The sequence below is a fragment of the Zootermopsis nevadensis genome, unplaced genomic scaffold (assembly GCF_977971745.1).
Source record: "Zootermopsis nevadensis isolate Lab colony 2312 unplaced genomic scaffold, Znev_1.0 Znev_ptg000012l, whole genome shotgun sequence".
Classification (NCBI taxonomy): domain Eukaryota; kingdom Metazoa; phylum Arthropoda; class Insecta; order Blattodea; family Termopsidae; genus Zootermopsis; species Zootermopsis nevadensis.
In genome coordinates, this window is record NW_028259144.1 from 6,100,369 (window position 1) to 6,119,822 (window position 19,454).

At 36.9% G+C, this 19,454-nt stretch overlaps 1 protein-coding gene across 2 annotated transcripts; it reads left to right on the plus strand.

Annotated features, from left to right (window-relative positions):
* The first annotated feature begins 743 nt into the window (after positions 1–743).
* Positions 744–18,262, plus strand: SPARC (secreted protein, acidic, cysteine-rich). Of its 2 annotated transcripts, none has more exons than XM_022069842.2 (8): positions 744–906; positions 8,727–8,813; positions 9,759–9,996; positions 10,732–10,847; positions 12,524–12,670; positions 15,056–15,258; positions 15,716–15,863; positions 16,593–18,262. In XM_022069842.2, the coding sequence occupies exons 2-8, from the start codon at positions 8,742–8,744 to the stop codon at positions 16,632–16,634; spliced, it is 966 nt and encodes a 321-aa protein (XP_021925534.1). In that variant the 5' UTR covers positions 744–906; positions 8,727–8,741; the 3' UTR covers positions 16,635–18,262. The 2 variants fall into 2 exon arrangements, with proteins under 2 accessions (XP_021925534.1, XP_021925535.1); XM_022069843.2 differs by lacking the exon at positions 744–906 and adding an exon at positions 7,167–7,186.
* Positions 18,263–19,454: the final 1,192 nt, after the last annotated feature.

Sequence of the window (19,454 nt, forward strand, 5' to 3'; positions counted from 1 at the left end):
AGAAGTTACATGTTTTGGGGCAGTAGAGAACGTTACCAAATACGAGCACAATTGTTATCATGTATAAGCCACGCATTTCAAATAGCTGAGAATCCATGTTTATGTAACAGAAGTATCCTCGCCCCTCTAACTCTCTGGAGGAATAAGCAAGCACTCCAGCCAGCCCAGTCCGCCTTCGCTTTCCGGCATTCTTCTAGTCTTTTTTAACTACTCACTTGACAGGCCGCTTCACACAGGAAATGCGGTGAGTTGGAGTTTAAAGTAGCTCTGGAGAATCGATTGTTTATCGCTAACTCAATGGAAGTCCTTGAAAATTTAATATTCACTCAGGTTGTAAAGAAATGCCTCGGCTTTTATGGAACCCTAAGTACAGAACCCACCACAAGTTCCTGTAGTGAGTTAAATAAACCGAATTCACACTGTTTCTTTGAGATACATTTTAATATGTCCTCTCCGCGACTCCTACGTCTTTCTACTGGTCTCTTCCCTTCCTTCAGGACTTTTGATTAATACCTGGTTAGCATTTCTTATGTCTCCATGCATGAATGGTAACACATGAACACGCGGGTTAAGTTTTTTTCTCTCTAAGAAGCTGAGCTACGAAATAAACTGCTCAGGGACTCTCCTACATGGAGTTACGAAGCTCAGTTTCTGAACTGAGTGATTTATCTCGCGGCGCTGCTGAATTGCTGGTGTAAACTGAGTCTTGGCGGCGGTTGAATAAGACGAAGTTGGTAGGAGGGAGGACGAGGGAGTACGCTGTAGATACAAGTTGCTTGCTGTCTGTCCCGCCGAGTGAGGTTGTTGGTTTGGGAGTGGTGTCTGTGGAAGGAAGGCCTGTGTGATCTCCATAGCATTTACAGCTCTGGGGCTCGAGGGTCTGCACCAGTTAACTCCTGAAACGGGGTGAGTCCAAATGTAACTGTAATAATCCTTAATTACTTTAATGAACGTAGTTGTAAGTTCTGGAAAAGGAACGGATGTTGAGACCTTTTTCAGGCCACTGTACTCATTCTGTTCGCAAAGGGTTGAGGAGCTGACACCATGGAGTCCTTCAGAAGCTAACAATTGCATTAATGCACTTCATCCAAAGTTTAGAGAATGACAAGAAAGATTATTTAAAAATTAATTATAATTTTCGTATAGAGTGTTAATGACGTTAGAATTGTGGATGCTTGGCATTCCGATACAATGAAAATAAATTTTTATCTTGATACATAAAAATTAATGCATTTCCGTGAAAATAACTAGATTAAAGGGCCAAAGAAAATATCAAATTGTGAGCTGCATCAGACAACAGTCGTGACTAAATTTACCGGCAGACCTGTACCTTTATACAGTATAACGGCAGCAGGATCGAACGATGACCTGCCTTTATCGAGATATTGATCGAAAACATGCACGATTGTCGATTGTTGTACTTTGTCGTGCGGGTGAACTACAACTTCGGGGCTGGAACCCTGTGTAACAGTCAAATTGAACGGCTCAGCAAATTTGAAGTAAGTACGAAATGAATAAATATTTACATCCACAAATTTATATTCAGACTGGAATCTGTTTTTTAACGTCATGTCCTGTGCCACCCGGTACAGTCAGACAAGTAATAGACAGGTCGATTGAGAATAAGCGATTTGATTAGAATATTTGGACCAAAGTGGAATCAAGTAACGTAGGATGTAGTAATTTACAAAAGAAGAAATGGCTTCAGTATTTTTACGGAAAACGGGTAGGGAACACTTGGTAGACCTAGGGATAGAGGGGAGAATAGGATCTGAGGGTGTGGACTGGATTCATATGACACAGATTTGGGTCTGATCGGGATGTTGTAAACACGCAATGAAATAACCGTAGAGATTAAGTAAAAAGAGGGGAATATGTTGGCCAGCTGAACGACTGTCAGCTTAAGAAATCTGCTTCTTGGAGTCATGCATGAAACATTCGGTTGGATTATCTGAGGTAAAGCTTATATAGGTACTTGGTTTATACCTAATTCCGACACTGGGACATACATTTATGCTCCTAACGGGATCGATTCTTCGTATATCAGAGCCATTTTCTTCCTTGTTTGCGATGGCGTTCTGCTGTATGGTGAGTGTCAAACGTCGAGGCAGCTGTGATTGGTCCAAGTAAGCCTTATGAGCTAATTTGTGTTCACAGTTGTGTTTGTGTATTGTGTAATAGAGTGCCTGTATCCAACGGAAAGTTGCCTAAAACGGAAAGATGTTTTTTTTTTTAAATCTTGAAAGCAGGTTTTACTGTTCTGACTTGCTGATCCATCGCAAAGGTCAGTCACCTTTATCCTGATATAAAGAATGAAAGGAGGCCAGCGATTTCTTTATGCTGTCTGGTGTATAAACACATGTGGAATGTTTCATGTTTTTCGTTATTTTTTTCAAAGCTGTCTACCGAACTGACAGCCGAAAGGGAAATATATAAGCTTACAAACTATACTTAAATTTATCCGATGTAACCAGACTACATTTTGTCACAGCGGTAAGGATGATGTTCTGGGTTTTGGCGCTGTGTAGACTCGTCTGCACATTCCAGCGTTTCGGAGAAATATACTGCCTCCATCTTCATGGCCGAAGACGGGGGCACGTTGCGAGTCTAGAAGGCGCTAAAACCCATGACGTCATCTGGACTTCTGTTCTTTATATGATCTCGACACCAGATGCTATTTTAATGTATATACCGTATTGGGAGCCGGGAAAGTTAAGAGTCGCTATAAAATCTTTATCCATTGGCCAGTTTAAGAAATAGTGGGGCGATACTTGCGATCCGCCATGTGTCGTAATTTCGTGGCACTTAATTTAACACATGACGTGCTGTGACACGGCCAGTGTCACGTAAGTTGTGACGTCTTCGGGTGATTCGCCAGTAAGAAAAAGCCTTTGATGTCTCCATCAGTTGTAACAGGTGATACACAGAATTTGTGAATCGGCCTTAACAGATAATTCTGGAAACGTAAATGCACCAAATATCGAATTGTAATTTCTATGCCGGCTTGTAACCGAATTTCACTGTCCACGACATAATTTTTTTTCCTGTGGGCCCTCGACAAATGCGGCCCGCGGTAATGGAAAGTTTGTCGACCCTCGTTTACGCAGAAGACTGTCTGGAAACATACAGGAATTTCCTATTAGGCATAGACCGTGCAGAGTTAACAAACCAGTCAGTCGTTTTTTATTGCCATAGAACTTAGCGAACTTAAAGTCAGATTATAGCAGCTCTTTTGCAAACTTTAACGAATTCTGCAGACAATGTGCTGCGTCATGAATGTCTCTCTCAGTGAGTCTAGACTGATTGCCCGTGCTGCAGAGACTCTGAATGACTTGCCGTTTGTGCAGGCAGCTACACTACCGACACTGCAGCGAACCCGTGGGGCACATGGCTCTGGTTTGGGCTCCCGAAACCGTCCACACTTACTGAGGAACACGAACAAAAGTCCGTGATTTTTCTAACCGTAACCACCAACCGCTCATGGATGATTGTGGTGGCTTTACCATCAATGGTAACTATATGTACCACCTACTCTGACGACAAATAGCTCTGCGTCGAGTTTTAGGGGTTTCGTACGATTCTTACTGAAAACAGTTTCTTTAATTAAACTGCACACTGACCAATCGATATTTGTAATGTAGAAGTCTTGTGATTTGTTTGAGGTAGAGACTAAATTCCTAGGTGCTATTGAGGCGAGTTTCAGCTTCAAAGAATTAAGTGACTTGAGTTGTCTTCCGCCATTACTCCAACGCTATTTGGGGTCTGTACATATCAGGAGACATGCAAAACCAAGGCCGAACACCTTCGGTTTTTACCAAAGCTGTGGGCTGAACTTAAGTTATCTTGCTTTTGTAAACAAGTTATGAATCTGCCTTCACAACGATGCTACAGCGAATTTCAAAGAGCATACGTGCGAATTAATGGCGTATTTCCGCACTTTCTTGTGAAATTCCTAGCATTACCGGCTTTAGCATGTAGATTCCATTAAACTAAATAAGCTATTGCTCACATGAGCGAAGTAAAATTACGTTTAGAACACTGCACACATTTATTATGCTCAGACGGATCAGTCCTACTAGTTTTCTTAGACGATTAATAAAAATTATGGCCCACCAATTACACATCATTGCAAGTAAATATTAAATGAAAATCTATGGGCTGACATTAGAAGTAGAATTTGCAGTTTTTACATCCAAAGAATAAAACTTGTAAATAAAACGAAAGAACAATTATCGGAATTTAATTATTTAGGATACTTTACCATATCTACTCTTAAATAGGAGGATAATATTAAAAATGAAACATGTTACTCTTACTGAAGCTTTTCTTTATGCATTTGGGCTGTGGTGATTTTCTGAAACATTACATCTCGAAGCTACGCGTTTTAGAAGTTGGTAAAGACACGTTTCTTTCCTTGTCTCAAGTGTTTTATGCCTCAAAGTTGCTTCATTTGAGAGAATTAATACGTTTCATCCATTTCTGAGCCAGCATCAAATATTACGTGTTGTTCCATATCGTAACTCTCCATATAAGGATTCTTCGGTCACATGTTTTTAGCTTGCGTAATGAATTCCCGGAAGTGCGCGTGGGAGTTCAGACGAAGAGGAGTTGAACTAATTTCAACACTAGTTTCTTGCATGTGCAGCATCCTCCCCCCTCTCCTTCGCTCTGTGTACTCGTGGTAGTGATAACAACTGAATTAGCTCATCGACAAATGAATATTACACATTCCAGCAGCAACAGTTAAAACTTGCAAGCGACGTCCTGCAATGTTGCAGGAGTATGAATGCAGAAAAATCAGCGTCCATCTTACGTATCTTCCAGCTTTGGGTCCCTACCACAGTCATACTGTTCGACAGACAATATACAACAGTGAAAAAATACGAAAGTTTGTATCTGGCATTTTTGAAATTACAATTATATAATGTTATTTTCATTTATTCAGTTCATTGTAATATTTAGCTGAACTGAGTAGACCTTTTCGAAAATGTTTAAACTACAAATCATTAATAAAGTGTCTGAAATTGCTTGTCTTTCGAAATATGTACAGATGTACAGTTTGATGTCAGAAGAAGCAGCTAACATGATTTATAACTCAAATTACGTTAAGACTACATTAAAATATTTATAAAGTTCGTGTTGTAACTTAGAAACTCAGAAGTTGCTGCCAACAAGAACATTTTGTCCCAGAATTATGAGATTTGAGGTTTTCACGTACAGTACGCGCAAAATAAATTGGAGCTTGAGCTACGTCACAGTAAGAGCCGAAGGAAAGGGCAGGGGAGAGTCTGGGCATGTACAGTGAAGCTAGAAACATTTCCCCCCTTTTAATGTCGACATTCTTTGGCATTTTGATGCACTGACTTTTACACTACACTGTATTTTGTGAACTAATGGCCCCCTTTCTCCTTGACTTCCGATGTGATAACCCGAGGCTGTCGAAAGGAAGTTGAAGTGATATGGAGTGTGTCACCCCTAGACGCATCACACACCCTTATCTCTTCCGGTCATCGCACTAACGAGAATGAATGGGAGAAGCCTTTAATTTAGATTGGACCTAACCTGAAGTTATGGCATATAATTTGGATTTATAGTTTCTCTGAAAGCTAAAATTTTATGTTTTGTCTGAAACTTGGTCTCTCACGTTAAGGGAAGAGATTCCGAATGTGTTTGAGAACACAATTTTTAAGTGAGAATGATTAAGTGACAGGAGGGTGGGAAAACATACGCACTGATGAGCCCCACAATTTGTTGTACTTACTCAATATTATTAAAAAGAACCGATCAAGGAGGGTGAGATGGGCTGGGCGCAAGAGGGCATAAGAAATACGTACACAATTTTGGTTGGAAAATCTGTTGGTAAGAAACCACTCGGTCCATCACGAGCCGTTCTGTTACAAACGACAAATTTTGATTTGTTTTTAATTCACTTCAAAACAGATATTAAATTCATAATACAGATTTTTTCACTTCGGAGGGTCGCATATGTCCAATAGATTGAAAACTCTTTGTAGTTACGAAATCGGGCGTTGGATGGGGAGTCTTGTGTGTAATGTTGGCCTCCCTGAAGTAACTGTTGCCTTCGTGTTAAAAGATCACTCGCCCAACTCCGCAGCTGTGAAACAAAATGCTCGTGTTTCTGTCTCACTTACGGCCAAGATAAACTACCTTCTGTCAGCTTCCTTGGATGGCTTGAATCCGAGTGACGACAACAGATCTGCTGAATCCGTTTAAAATATCTGATAGATTAAGACTGCCTCCGTGAAAATGAAAGTACAATTTTGTACAGCCCTAATTGTAATGGCGTCGTCGTGACACCAGCTACAAAGGCCAAAGGAGTTCACATATGCTTGGCCATATGGCATGGATACCAACCGTACCGCATTGCATTAATTCCGGAACAGGTTGTTAAAATTTAATTTTTATTGTAGTTTACAACACTGCTCTCTGCGTGTTGCGTCAGTTGTGAAGAACATGTTTCACTGATGCATTAAGTGCAGGAATTTATACGACGTAAAAACAGCTGTTTCATTGTAAACGACTCATATACTTCATGAGATCTGAGGTTCTCAAGACGGTGAAGATATAGATGATATTCTGTTGTCTCCATCTTCAAGACCTGAAGATGGAGGCAGTATGTTCCTACTAAACGTTGGTATCTACCTATGAGAACACATGATGTAACAACATGGAAGTCAGTATTGACTCATTTACTCCATTTTAACATTGTTTTGTTTAGCTGTCCGGGGTTATATATACAGTAACAACGCTAATCTTTTACGGTGACTAATTATTGTTCCTGACTCTAGAATGTGCCATGCGGAGAAAGCAGGGTTCTCCTTTGCAGGTAATGAACTTTTGCGTTCCATAAAAGTCAGGGGATTTGTTGGCTGACCCGTGGTTCTGTTCTGCGGATTTCTGTTTGTAGCCATCTTGCAGCGCAGTGATATGTTATAAACAGAGTCACTGACCAGGAAGAAGTCCCAGATTTCCCGTACAAAGATCTGCTGTATTCACTGTCTGGTTAACAGCCCGAAGCACCGTACGTTGTTCGGGTACCACACGAAACTTTGTTTCAAAACACCATAAAGTAGAGCCCAGGGTATTTAGAATCCATGTTCTACTCCTCTGTCACATTCGTTAACAAATATTTGGAAAAACGCTGTGTAACTGAGAATAGCATTGCGTGAGTAAATTTATTTCTTTTAGTTTCTTTGATATACCATATTGTATTTTGAACTATTCATACGAATTACTTCATATTTCTTATCGCAGGTTCTCAGAATATTGTGAGAAGTGTGTAAAACTGGATTCTCGTAAAGTCCTGTCAATCGGTGCATCGATATATGTTGTGGATGACGTACATGTGGCCGCCATTCGATTCTGGATAATTTTCAAACACATTTCTCAGGAAAAGAACGAAGGAATGCTCGTTGCAGCTGAATCGGCTGTAATCATAATCAGATTGTAATTTTTAATCGTTGCTGGTGTTTTAATTTCGTCTCTGAGTTAGTGGATCTAGGAGCGTAGAACGTACACGTTTAAAAATGACGAACATTTCCTCACTCTTGTATTAGAACTTCGGCTTAAAGAATGTCTGGAGGAAATAATTAGCATGCAATTTTTTTTAATTTTAATGGAAACTTGTTTTTTAGGTTCGAATTCATAACGAGAATTTTATGCAAAACATTTCTGTGACTGCTGAATCCAGCTATAGGAACCGTGACATTAAGGGTTGTATCGATTGTGTACAGGTCTGATGTTTTATGGTGGCCGCTGACATGGACTGCGCGGATTCGTTGGTTAATCAGTTCTCACAAACATGAGGTGTGCGGGTTAGTCTGCTGATAACTGAATATGTCAGATGTGAAATGTGTAGATATGGGCTTGGCAATACAATTCTTTATTGCCTGTAATACTCCGTATATTGGTTAATATTTATCAACAGTTCAATAGCGAACTGCCTCATGACTGTATTTTCTTCGACTGTAAAGTAATATGGACGCCTACATTGCTCGAGTAACCGAGGTTAAACAGAGTTGTTGATTCTGCTGGCGAGGACTTTCTTGATGTGGTAGTGGGACGCAAGATGATCAACAGTTCGTATGACATCATGTTTATTACTTCTCACGATGTTCTGCTATGGTTAGATGACGCAATCTGTATAGGTCATATCCTGACTTCGTTGTTCAGGCTCATGAGTTCATCATATGTTGGCTGAAGACTTGCGTGTCATTTTCTTTCCCCCTTTAAGTTCAAAGGACAAATTTGCTTGTCCATTTTGTGATTTCCAGCTTGTAATATATACCCAAGACTGGCTGTGTAGAAGAGAACCACCTTTTCTGTTTGAAATAGCTAATATATTCATTTTCTTAGCCCCATTCTTTTTCTTTGTAGATTTGACGACGCTTTCTGAACTGCATAGACTATGTTGAATGGAAGGTTGACTGGAATTTGCCGACCAACTGAACAGTTTTCGTTGCAGCTCATTCTTAATATCCAATTATGTATCCAGTATCCAAAATTTGATTGCACAAAGATTTTGTGGTTAAGTAACAAAATGCACATAATGTACAACAGTTTATGAATCCATCCTATTCATTATATTTTATTTGAAATGATTTTAAACCCCCCCTCTGTTCTGAGGTAATTGAACCATGACTGTTTAAATGTAATATTAGATAAAAAGAAAATGTGCAACATATTATTCGTATGTGTCCTTTCAGGTACCCAAAATCACTATGAAGCTACAGTGGCTGCTGTTGGTATTTATCCTTTTCATTCTTATGACTGATGTTTATGGAGATAAAGTGGTGAGTCTAATTTTCTCCACTGAAAACAGGTTTGAAATCTATGATTGTTTTGAATAACAGTGAAAATGTTTGTGCTTTTTAAGGCCCTAATTAACCATTTGAATCACCATGTTTCATATATTTTTTATGCATTGTTTATTTTGTGGTCAAAAACAATATGGTGAGTTTGGTGGGACATATAGCGTGAATCAAAGAGATGAGACATTGATATAAAATGTCAATCAGAAAACTTGAAGGGAAGAGACCATTTGGTAGATCTAAGTATAAATGGGAGAATGATATTAAAATGGACTTTGTGAAGAAATATACGATGTGTGGATGAATTGACCCAGTAGTGGTTTCTCATGAACATAATGGCAAAGATGACTGTTTTCTGGGTTGTTGCAACATGTAGTCAAGTAGAAATTGATGGTGTTTGGGAATTATTTTGGATTAGGGGGAGTTACTGGTTTCCTTTACCACTTATCTAAATTTGAGGAGAATATTATGACTTGGAAGGATCAGTTTCATAATTTCAGAAACAAGCAGAATGAATAAACAAAGTAATTAAAAGATAACATTTTATCTGAAACAATTTCTAATTGATTCAGTAATTTCTGAAATGCATTTAAATGAATTTAGACTTTCATATGAATTCAAATTACATTTTATGAATTTTGGACCATAATTCATAAATTTATAGTGACAACTCAAACTACCAAATTTCATTAAAATTCTTTCACCCAGAATAGAATTATAGAATGCAGATGAGCAGATGGATATCACCAGCCTAATTGCTATCAAATATGTTTGATAAACTCTTATATGAAGCTTTCAGAAACGTATATCAGACAAGCAAATAACTGGGCTGATTCTGTGAAAAGAACAGATTATGTATAGAATTGTGTGTTTTATTCATGCATGTACTTAAAAAGTCTATAAATTTAACTTTATTGTCTACAACAGAGGAAACTGAAGAAGTTCCGTCGTCATCGAACCACGACGACCACGACAACAGAATCAGATCCTGTGTCTGATGATTTAACTGAAGGCGGAGATGGTGAGAAAGACTTGTTTTCAATGTTAGAAAATGATGAGGTAGCAGAAGAGGAGAAGAAACAAAAACCAATAGGAGAAGAAGAACAAGAGGCCAGAGATGAAGCTTCCAGAGAAATCATTAGGGACAATGATGTTCCTATACATGGTATGTCTTCTGCATACATTGAGTTGTGCTTGCTAAGATCATTTCAGTTATTTTTGCTGTGCTCGAAGATGTGTATAGCTTCATATTTTGGGTTAGAATTGCTCTGGTTTGGGAGTAAGGGATTTCTCCATTTGCAGTATGTTCCAGTAGCAGTATCTATCGAAACACATGTCATCCCCTCATTATCCGAACTGAATTGTGTCCTTGTAAAATCCCCCATTTCATTTCATGTGCACAGGAATTTTTCTGGCAGTATGTAATGCTGTTCACACTGGCTTATCTGACTTTGATAGCAACTTTATCTGTCTCACTAGATATTATTTGTAATATTTTGGTAATTTTGTAACTGTCTTTTAAGGTTATGTTAGAATGGCCATTATTTCATTCTAGGCTTTTTGTCTTGAAACAAAAGAGGTCTTTCTGAATTGAGGAAATATGGAAATTAAAGTAATTTAAGCTTTGGTACGAAATATTGCCATTCATTACGTTATATTTGCGTGTAGGCATCATTCTTTCCATAATATTCTACTAATAGGTTATACTTATGTAAATGCTCTAGAACACATTGTTTTAAATACAGAGATGAATATTTTTCCTACTTCAGTAACAGCATTTCTTTCTCCAATTATAGTCAGTCTGTAGCCATAGCCATATGGCAAACACATTTAAACCAGTGTTGAGTATGTGGCAGTGTTTTTGTAAACTTAATCTGATGGCTTGTTTGACGTCTTCCAGATCCATGTGCTAAGAAACACTGTGGGGCTGGAAGAGTCTGTGAGCTAACAGAAGAGGGGGAGGCAGATTGTGTCTGTATCCCGACATGTCCTGAAGAGGCTGACCCTAGAAGAAAGGTACATAACACTTGAAATAAGCATACTGCAAATATACCATACTCTCAGTTTGTTCACTGTCAATATTTAACCGTGTTAGTACAGTCTCTCACTGCATTCGTCTTGCTTTTAATGTTATTATATGGATAATTTCTGTGTATATGTTATATATTATAAATCATTATAGGGAGGAATAACTGATCCTTGCATGCTACCTCTCCCGTGCTTTTTTTCCTACCTTTGTTGTTGTGAACAGAAATATTAGCAACTGGTCAGATTATTTCTGCCTTGGTAAGTGCAGACAGCTGTTTGGTACGATTCTAACATTGAAGTAACATTGAAAGGGCTAAGGTGAATCTGTTGTCATGACATACTTTTAACAAGAAATAATACACTAATTTATTGATCCTTAAGTTACTTAACCCTTGTTGGTTGTGCACCACAGCAGCGCCTCGATGAACGGTTTGCCAAAGTTAAAGTCGAGCCATCAGCCTTATAGTACAGGAATGTAAATCCTCTATTTCTATAGGATAAATATTACCCATTTGTCTTTCTTAAACTCATTAAGGACAAACAATAACTAATTTCTTGGCACAGAATTATGTACTGTACACAAAATGGTTTTGTTAGTGGAACTGAAAGTTTCATTAGCCCATCAATAGACTGTTTCAATTCTATTAAACCCACTTCACTTACACAAAACCTATTTATTTAAGATGAATTTGATATCTAAGCTCTGATCTTGTAAATGTTTTTTGTCCATTTGGTTTCTGACTACAGTTTTGAAAACATTTATATTTATCTTTGTGTTTTGTGTTAAACCCTTATTAATATCCTTGATTTAACCACCTTAAAAATAGTAAATCTTGCCTGAATTTTCAACTTGATGAATAATTCCTTAAGCTTTTGCTACCCATGATAAACCATCATCAGCTAATGGTATTGACCATAAAACCTATGTAATTAATCTTATCCATGTTTCAGAGTTTGAAAAATAACTTTCTTCCATCAGTCTTCCTATTTTTGTTATTTTAATTTATGGTTCATTCATTTGCATCAGAGTTTTATCCACACCATCTCTGTTCACTGGTCTCAATTTCTCAACTTTTAATAGACCTAACAGATAAATGACTGAAACTTTGCATTTTCCTGCTTCTCATTTTTAGACTGTCTGTCTAGGTTCATTGGTATTGCAAGGTCACAGTGCCAGTTCCAGTGTCTGACAGCCAAATTGAAATGAATGAGTTTTCAACTGCAATTAATTTTGTCTGATTATATAAACACTGGTTTTTGTTGTGCAATAAGCAATTTCCTGGTACAAGACTCGAAGCTTTCACAGTGACTGAAATTGATAAAATGTTCTCAGACAACAAAACTGTGTCCGTTATGGTAAAAAGTCGAATTTTTCAGAGACCATCTCTGCACTTATAATCAGGGGAATCATTCCCATAGAAGATTTTATTCGATATCCTTGTACTTCACCATGATTAATTTCACTTTTGTTTAAGATGATTTAGTAATTTTACTTTTTCATTTCACTGATTTTAATGTTCCCAAACCAGATATTATCATAGTTTTTTCCTGGAATGTGATGGCATGTGTATGTAGGTACCAACTTTACCCCTAAAAATGGTACCTACCATCAGAATCAAGCGTTTGCCTGTGTTTTGAATCTATGTTTTAAAATGCATATGCAGGTATGCTCAAATCACAACGAGACATGGGGTTCAGATTGCGAAGTGTACCAGATGCGATGCTGGTGTGACAGAGAGTTAGATGGATGCAGAGGAGAAAAATACAAACATGTCCACATTGAGTACTATGGAGTCTGCCGTGATATGCCCGTAAGTACGAACATTTGACGTCGGATGCAAAAAGTATCAGTGATGGAGTTCCTGAAAATATTAATTTGAAAGAACTGTGACATGATTTAGGTTGCGCTTGAATTTGAATGAGTAACGAAAAGTGAACTAGACTAATGTATCTATATTTGAAAAAAGTTTATATTTTTCAGTGTGAAATAATTTTTCATAATTTTTATTGAATAAAAAGTTGACAGTGGAACCACGGTTCCAGAGAATCTGACGTAAATACGTCTCTGTAATGAAATGTAATGTAATAATTCTTATATAAGATAAGTACTTGTGATATTCTAAAACGTTTTTACCAGCACAAAATGATCTAATTTACGACGCACTTCTTCTACAAGCGATTCAGAGATCAGCTCTTTCCGTAATAAGGAAAGTGGATTGTTGACGGCAGTAATGTAACACAAAAATGCCGAGTAAACAGATGACGTAACAATTAATTTATTAGGTAACATAACCATTGTTGTCGGTCCATATTTAGACACTGTTGATATTGATCTTACACATCTTCGTTACGCTTTTTTGCTGAATGGCCCTTCCGTATAGACGTATTTACGTCAAAATCATAAGCTTCGTAATTAAACTTTTCACCAAATGTTATTATGACGATTAAGTCAGTGAGGATGAGATGCATGGGGAATGTAGCATGCATGAGAATATGATAAATGCATACAAAATTATAACCTTAAGGGAAGAGACCACTTGATAGAGCTGGGCATCAAAGGGGAGATAATATTGAATTTGTTGTTGGAGATGCAGAATATGAAGGTGTAATTTGAAAATGAAGCACATATCTGTATGATATTTAAATATTGAGCCCTAACCTCAAATAAAATGCATCATTTCTCAATTACAAAGGTCGGTTAGTTAATGTTGTTTAAGGAAATAATTGTTTATCATGAGAATCTTACTAAACCTACAAACACATGCTGTCAGTGAAACACAGAAGTATTGAATGTTGAAACAGGTGGTACATATTGTTACCACAGTGCTTTAAAGGGTTAAACTGACTTTAGATATACAGTGAAACCTCGATGCATCGTTTTCGGCGGGGGTGGGAAATAAAAACGATGAATGCGGGAAAACGATAGATGCGGGAAAACATTAAAAATTTTAAAAAAAACAATGTTTCTCTTTCAAAGTTACTTCTTTTTACCAAAAAAGTCTTTAATGGACAACTGGTTTGTCGAAACTTTACGTTTTAGACCAAACAGAGCACTTTCCACGTTCAAAATATTTTCCTCGTCACGTTCACTAATATTAAGCGCATAAAAGAACGACTTCACTTTCGCCAATGCAGCGTGTGCTTCGGCAAAACTCGGCAAAGCTTCGGGCTCGCATTCGTTGTCTTCCTCTTCCTCACCACTCCAACCCCCTTTGCGGACAATAACAGGAAGAATGGAAATACTATTACTGCCGAACTCAACGAAACTGTAGAAGACCCTGAACCGCTGGAAACAAGATGAACCAGAAGAATGAAAAGTGCCGCCAGCCTTTCCTTTGTACTTATAATAAAACCATTTGTGAAGAAATTCACACTGCACATGCCATCTGGCATCGCTGGATCGAAATATGAGTGCACCCTAATCAATATAGTAACATTTCTGACAATGAGCACCGCCATTCACTCCAACTATCACCCCTGCACCGCTGACCCCTCATTCCAAAAGAATGTGCTGGTTGGGCGATAAAACAGGTTACCGCTACTGCGTATTCCAAAAACATTGTGCGTCTTTCGGTATTAATTTATCTCAAAACCCAGCATTTTAATTTCTCAGAAACGATCATTGCGGGAAAATTGTTGGCCGGGACTAAGATTTTTGAACGATCGATGCGATAAAACGATAGTTCGAGGAACGATAGAAGCGGGAAAATGTAACATTATTTTATATGGGATGTATTCGGGACCGAACAAAACGGACGATGCATCCGGGAAAACGATAGTTCCGGGAACGATGGATAGAGGTTTCACTGTAGTCTAGTGGTTAGGGAATTTGTTGACTAGCTGAGTGACTATCAACTGTTCAGAAGCAAACTTACACTTGTTGTTTGTTGGTTGGTTAGATAGTCAAAAAGTTCACTAGTAATCAGTGAATTAGAATTTATACAATTTTTTGTGACTGTGTTTTTCATGATTTTCACTTGTCACTATGTCAGCTATGGTAGGTGCTGGTGTAAAGGAACACTTCCTTTGGTTCTTAATTGTTTCCTGTCCAGTTTTCGTGACTGAACTTAACAAGATTTCACCGCTTCTTCTTTTAGTTAAGACTGAAGCAGTCTATCTTATACTGACAAAGCTAGCCAAGTCCACATTTCTTCAGCAGTGTGTCCGTTAACTGGAAATGTTGTGGGTTTTAATAGGAGTGTTCCACGGAGCAAATGGCAGATTTCCCACGCAGAATGCGAGACTGGTTGTTCAACATCATGCGCGACCTTGCTGATCGCCAGGAACTGACACCTTACTACCTGAAGATGGAACGCGAAGCTGAGACCAACTTGACGAGGCGCTGGAGCAATGCTGCTGTCTGGAAGTGGTGTGATTTGGATGGACATCCTCATGACAAGTAAAATACTAGATCAGTAAATCTGGAGTATAACTTAGCATTTCTTAACTCTTCTTTCTGTTTTATTTGCATGACTCTTGGTTTATTTAATAGTGTGTACTGGCTGATCTTATGTTAGTCCTACTATTGAAAACAGGTTTTCTTGTTACTCAGTACTTTTCTTTACCAAAACTAATTATTAGTGAGATATTTGTTACTTCTCCTTGATCAGTGTTTGTTTGTTTGTTGTGATTTGCATGATTTCTGCCATGTGATTGTCAATAAAGTGTCTTCCAGTTCTTAATTTGATGCTCCTAAATAAGGTAAAATGAGTAAAATGTTCATAAGATAGTAACTGACGTTAACAAAGCAGGATATCGGTTAAGTATTTTTGATTATACAGAGTTACACAGTGTTACAGGAACATAAAATATATTTTTCTCCAGACTTATAACATTGTATTATGTTTATCCTCTAGTTCAGTGTCACGTCATGAACTTTTCCCAATCAGAGCACCACTGATGGCACTAGAACATTGCATTGCACCGTTTCTTGATTCTTGTGATGTAGATGATGATCATCGTATTACCCTCAAGGAGTGGGGAAAATGTCTGGAAATTGAAGAGGTATGGTTTCTTTTGTAGTTTCATTTTAATTGTAATCAGTAAGAAAGCCCACCAATTGGTTACGCTACTTCAAGTATGGTTGCTACCTTAAGAATGGATTCGGCTTTATTGGTCTGTATAGTTAATGTATAATTGGAGTCATGATTAGTTGCTCTGTGATGCCTCCAGAGATTGTCTGCGAGACCTTTTCTGGCCTGTACAGGTCATAGGAAGCTTAGAATCCAGAATCAATTCCTAAAGTGGAGTCTGATCTCGTTAGCACCCGTGATAAGTTGATTTTTAAAATTGTGGTTTCCAGGTCTATTTTAGGTTAGCATCTAATAGCAGGTCAAAAATGAACTTGCAAGTTCTGAAACAATGGGACATATTTAGAACAGCTGAATATCAATATACTGCTTAGATAAAGGTTGTCCCTGGTGCATTGCGCTGCAGTGTGTAGATATATGAGGGCTTGGAGGTTTAGCTCAACACATTCTTAACCTTGACAGTGGATAGAGGTGAATGGTTAACCTTTGCAATGGCTGCTTTACCCCATGAGGAAGGCATAGAGAAGAAAATATACCAGGAAGCTGATTAATCAGTCGGCCACTGATTGTGTAAGATAATTGTTTCAAATCAGACAGGCCACTTGGTTGGAGATTGAGATCTCATTATGTACAAGTAGATTGATAGTTTTGTCATAAGTTTGCGTATTGATTATGACTTGTACAATTTTCTTGCTTTCTGTAGGATGACCTAGAGGAGAAATGTGATGAACTAAGGAACGATTAATTCAAAAATCGTTTTCATAACTTACTAGTTTCTGCAAGGAGTCCTGCAGTTTCCAACAAAACTCCCCGAAAACAATGGAGATTTCTAAGTTTGCAGATGGGGGGGTTTCTGCAAAATGTATCAGTACTGTTTAGTACTAATGTGAAATCAGTAATGTGGTGCTAATACTACAATGTGAAACCTTGGTGTGGTGTATCCCTGTGAAAGAGAAAAGAGGGAAATCATGTCCTGGCAAATAATATTATGGAGGAAATAAAACATTTCTTTAATTGTTGAAATAGACACTGAATATTGGCAATTCTTTGATATGTAATTTCTTGCACAACTTTGTAACCCTTGTAATTGTAGGTTTGTATTGATCTTTACATGCAGAGTTATGTAACACCGCGCTTTACTGCATATTGTAAGATAGAGGAACACCATATCAAGGATTTACTGTCTAGTTTTTTTTTACAGTGTGTTCACAAAAACTCTTATGCATAGGGAAGAAGACAGGAATGTGTGTCTCTTTACTTACCAAACTACAAAAACAACACTTGCAATGTTAAAAGATTTTATTGAATTGAACATTATGTTTAATTTTTTATATAATGGGCTGCCTGATAATTTTAATTGAATGACTTTTTGTATTTCTGTACACATGTTAGATGTCTAAGAACTAACTAGATTTATTATTTACTTACATTTACAATATATAATTTTTAATTTACATGAACTTGATTTTCTTTTCACTTTCTTAATATTCCCTATGTCTAAGTGTTTCGTTATACAAGGTATATACATATCCTACAGTTGATATAGCTTTGTACAGAAGGAAGGAAACTACTTAATTTAGAATTATATAACTTTTACATTTTATTTTAGTTAAAATGTCATATTTGTCAAATAATATATTTAATTATTAGGAAAGTTAAGTTTTGTTAGAAGTTCAGAGTAAAGAAATTAAAGAATGGTTTAAGGTGCCAAAAATAATTAAAATGTAATCGTTGCAAGAACAATAAGCTTGGGTTCCTGAATGTAGGAAGATGTATTCTCACTTTAATTATTAAAATGTGTTTAGCATTTATTGGTGAAACTGGTGATGCGACATCTCTGTCTAGCGATGAAATGAAAAATGGATCTTGGAAAACATGAATATTCTGTCACAAACACCTTATTGATCAAGCAGAGAAATATGCTTTCTTTCTTAACCTATTTCTGACAAAAAACAAAGGTTTCCTCAGCTGAAATTAGAATATAATTTTCTTTTCTAGATTTTATGGGTGTAACATTTTATAATGCTTGCTTAACAAGTTTTATAAACATTTTGGTTGTCAATAAAAAATATACTGCAACTTCATTATCCTTGTTGTAACAACTTTTGACACTGTTAATCTTCTTATCTAGGAATGAAGTGATATGGAAGATATAACTTCTTCCCCCTTTCATTTGTGTTTTTTTTTATAATTTTTTGTGTTTTCCACTTTGCTTGGTGTTTACATAAGTTTATTATATCTTATACATTGTAATTGTATCACAACTAAGATTTCAACACTGCCATATTAATATCTGATTTAATTTGTGTTTTTTAATTCCTGAACAATTTTGGACTTGTATTTTTAAATAAAGTTTTAAACATTGTTCTGTAATTAATAAGCTTATTACCCTAATTTTCTTAAAATATGTCATGTCACTCCTATTGCTCCAAGTACAAAACATGGTTCCAATTTTCATAAATAAGATGACATGAATCCTACTTCCTGAAGCATTATTATCCTGTCTTCTAGAAGTTTGAACACAGCTCCCATTTTCTGAAATATGACCTGCTATGAAGTAGTCAAATACATGTTATAGAGCAGCAGGATTATCACTTATCAATCTCATGCCTATTATTTAATAAAATGTACTGAAACATGCACCATTGTTCTGATTTTTCTTTTAGTGGATTCAAAATATTTAAAATTTGTTTAGAACTATGTTTATTGATGCAGCTCTGCCTGCATATGAGATCTGGTAGGTTATGCCTAGGTGTGTTTGTGTTTAGTGCTTCATGCACTAATCAACAGGTATGTATAAAGGGAGATGGCATTTTACAGATTACTTTTGACATAAATACGTAAGGGTCATTCGGCAAAAAATCGTAATGAAGATGTGTAATGTGAATATGGACTGACAACAATGGTTATGTTACCTAGAAACTAATTGTTACGTCATCTGTTTACTCGACATTGTTGTGTTACATTACTGCCGTCAACAACAACGGTCAGCTTTTATATGAACTGCGTGCATTGTCATGTTACCTAAGAAACTAATTGTTACGTACATACATACATACATACATCTTTATTACATTCCATGGATCCATAAGTTAGTCAGATGACAATAGGATGTAGAATAAGTCATAATAATACAATACATGTTATACAAATACAAGTCATACTATTATATAATTGTCACAAATACAAAGTGTTCACATAAAGTAGAGATACATTAGAAATTCATCAACAGAGTAAAAGGAGTATGTAATTAGGTATCTTTTCAATGCTGGTTTAAATTGTGCCTTTTTATTTACAAGACTTGTGAGATTTGATGGTAGACTGTTGAAAATTTTGATCCCTGCATAATATGCACTCTTCTGAAAACGAGAGGTTGGCAGTTGGTCTATGAAGCTTATTTTTGTTCCTTGTCTTGACACTGTCTATAGCAGAATTAGTTTGAAAATGTTCTTGGTTATTTACAATAAAGTTCATTAGTGAGAATATGTATTCACATGGAAGAGCTAAGATTTCTAATCTCTTAAACAGACTTCTACATGAATTCCTAGGTTTTACACCAGCCAAT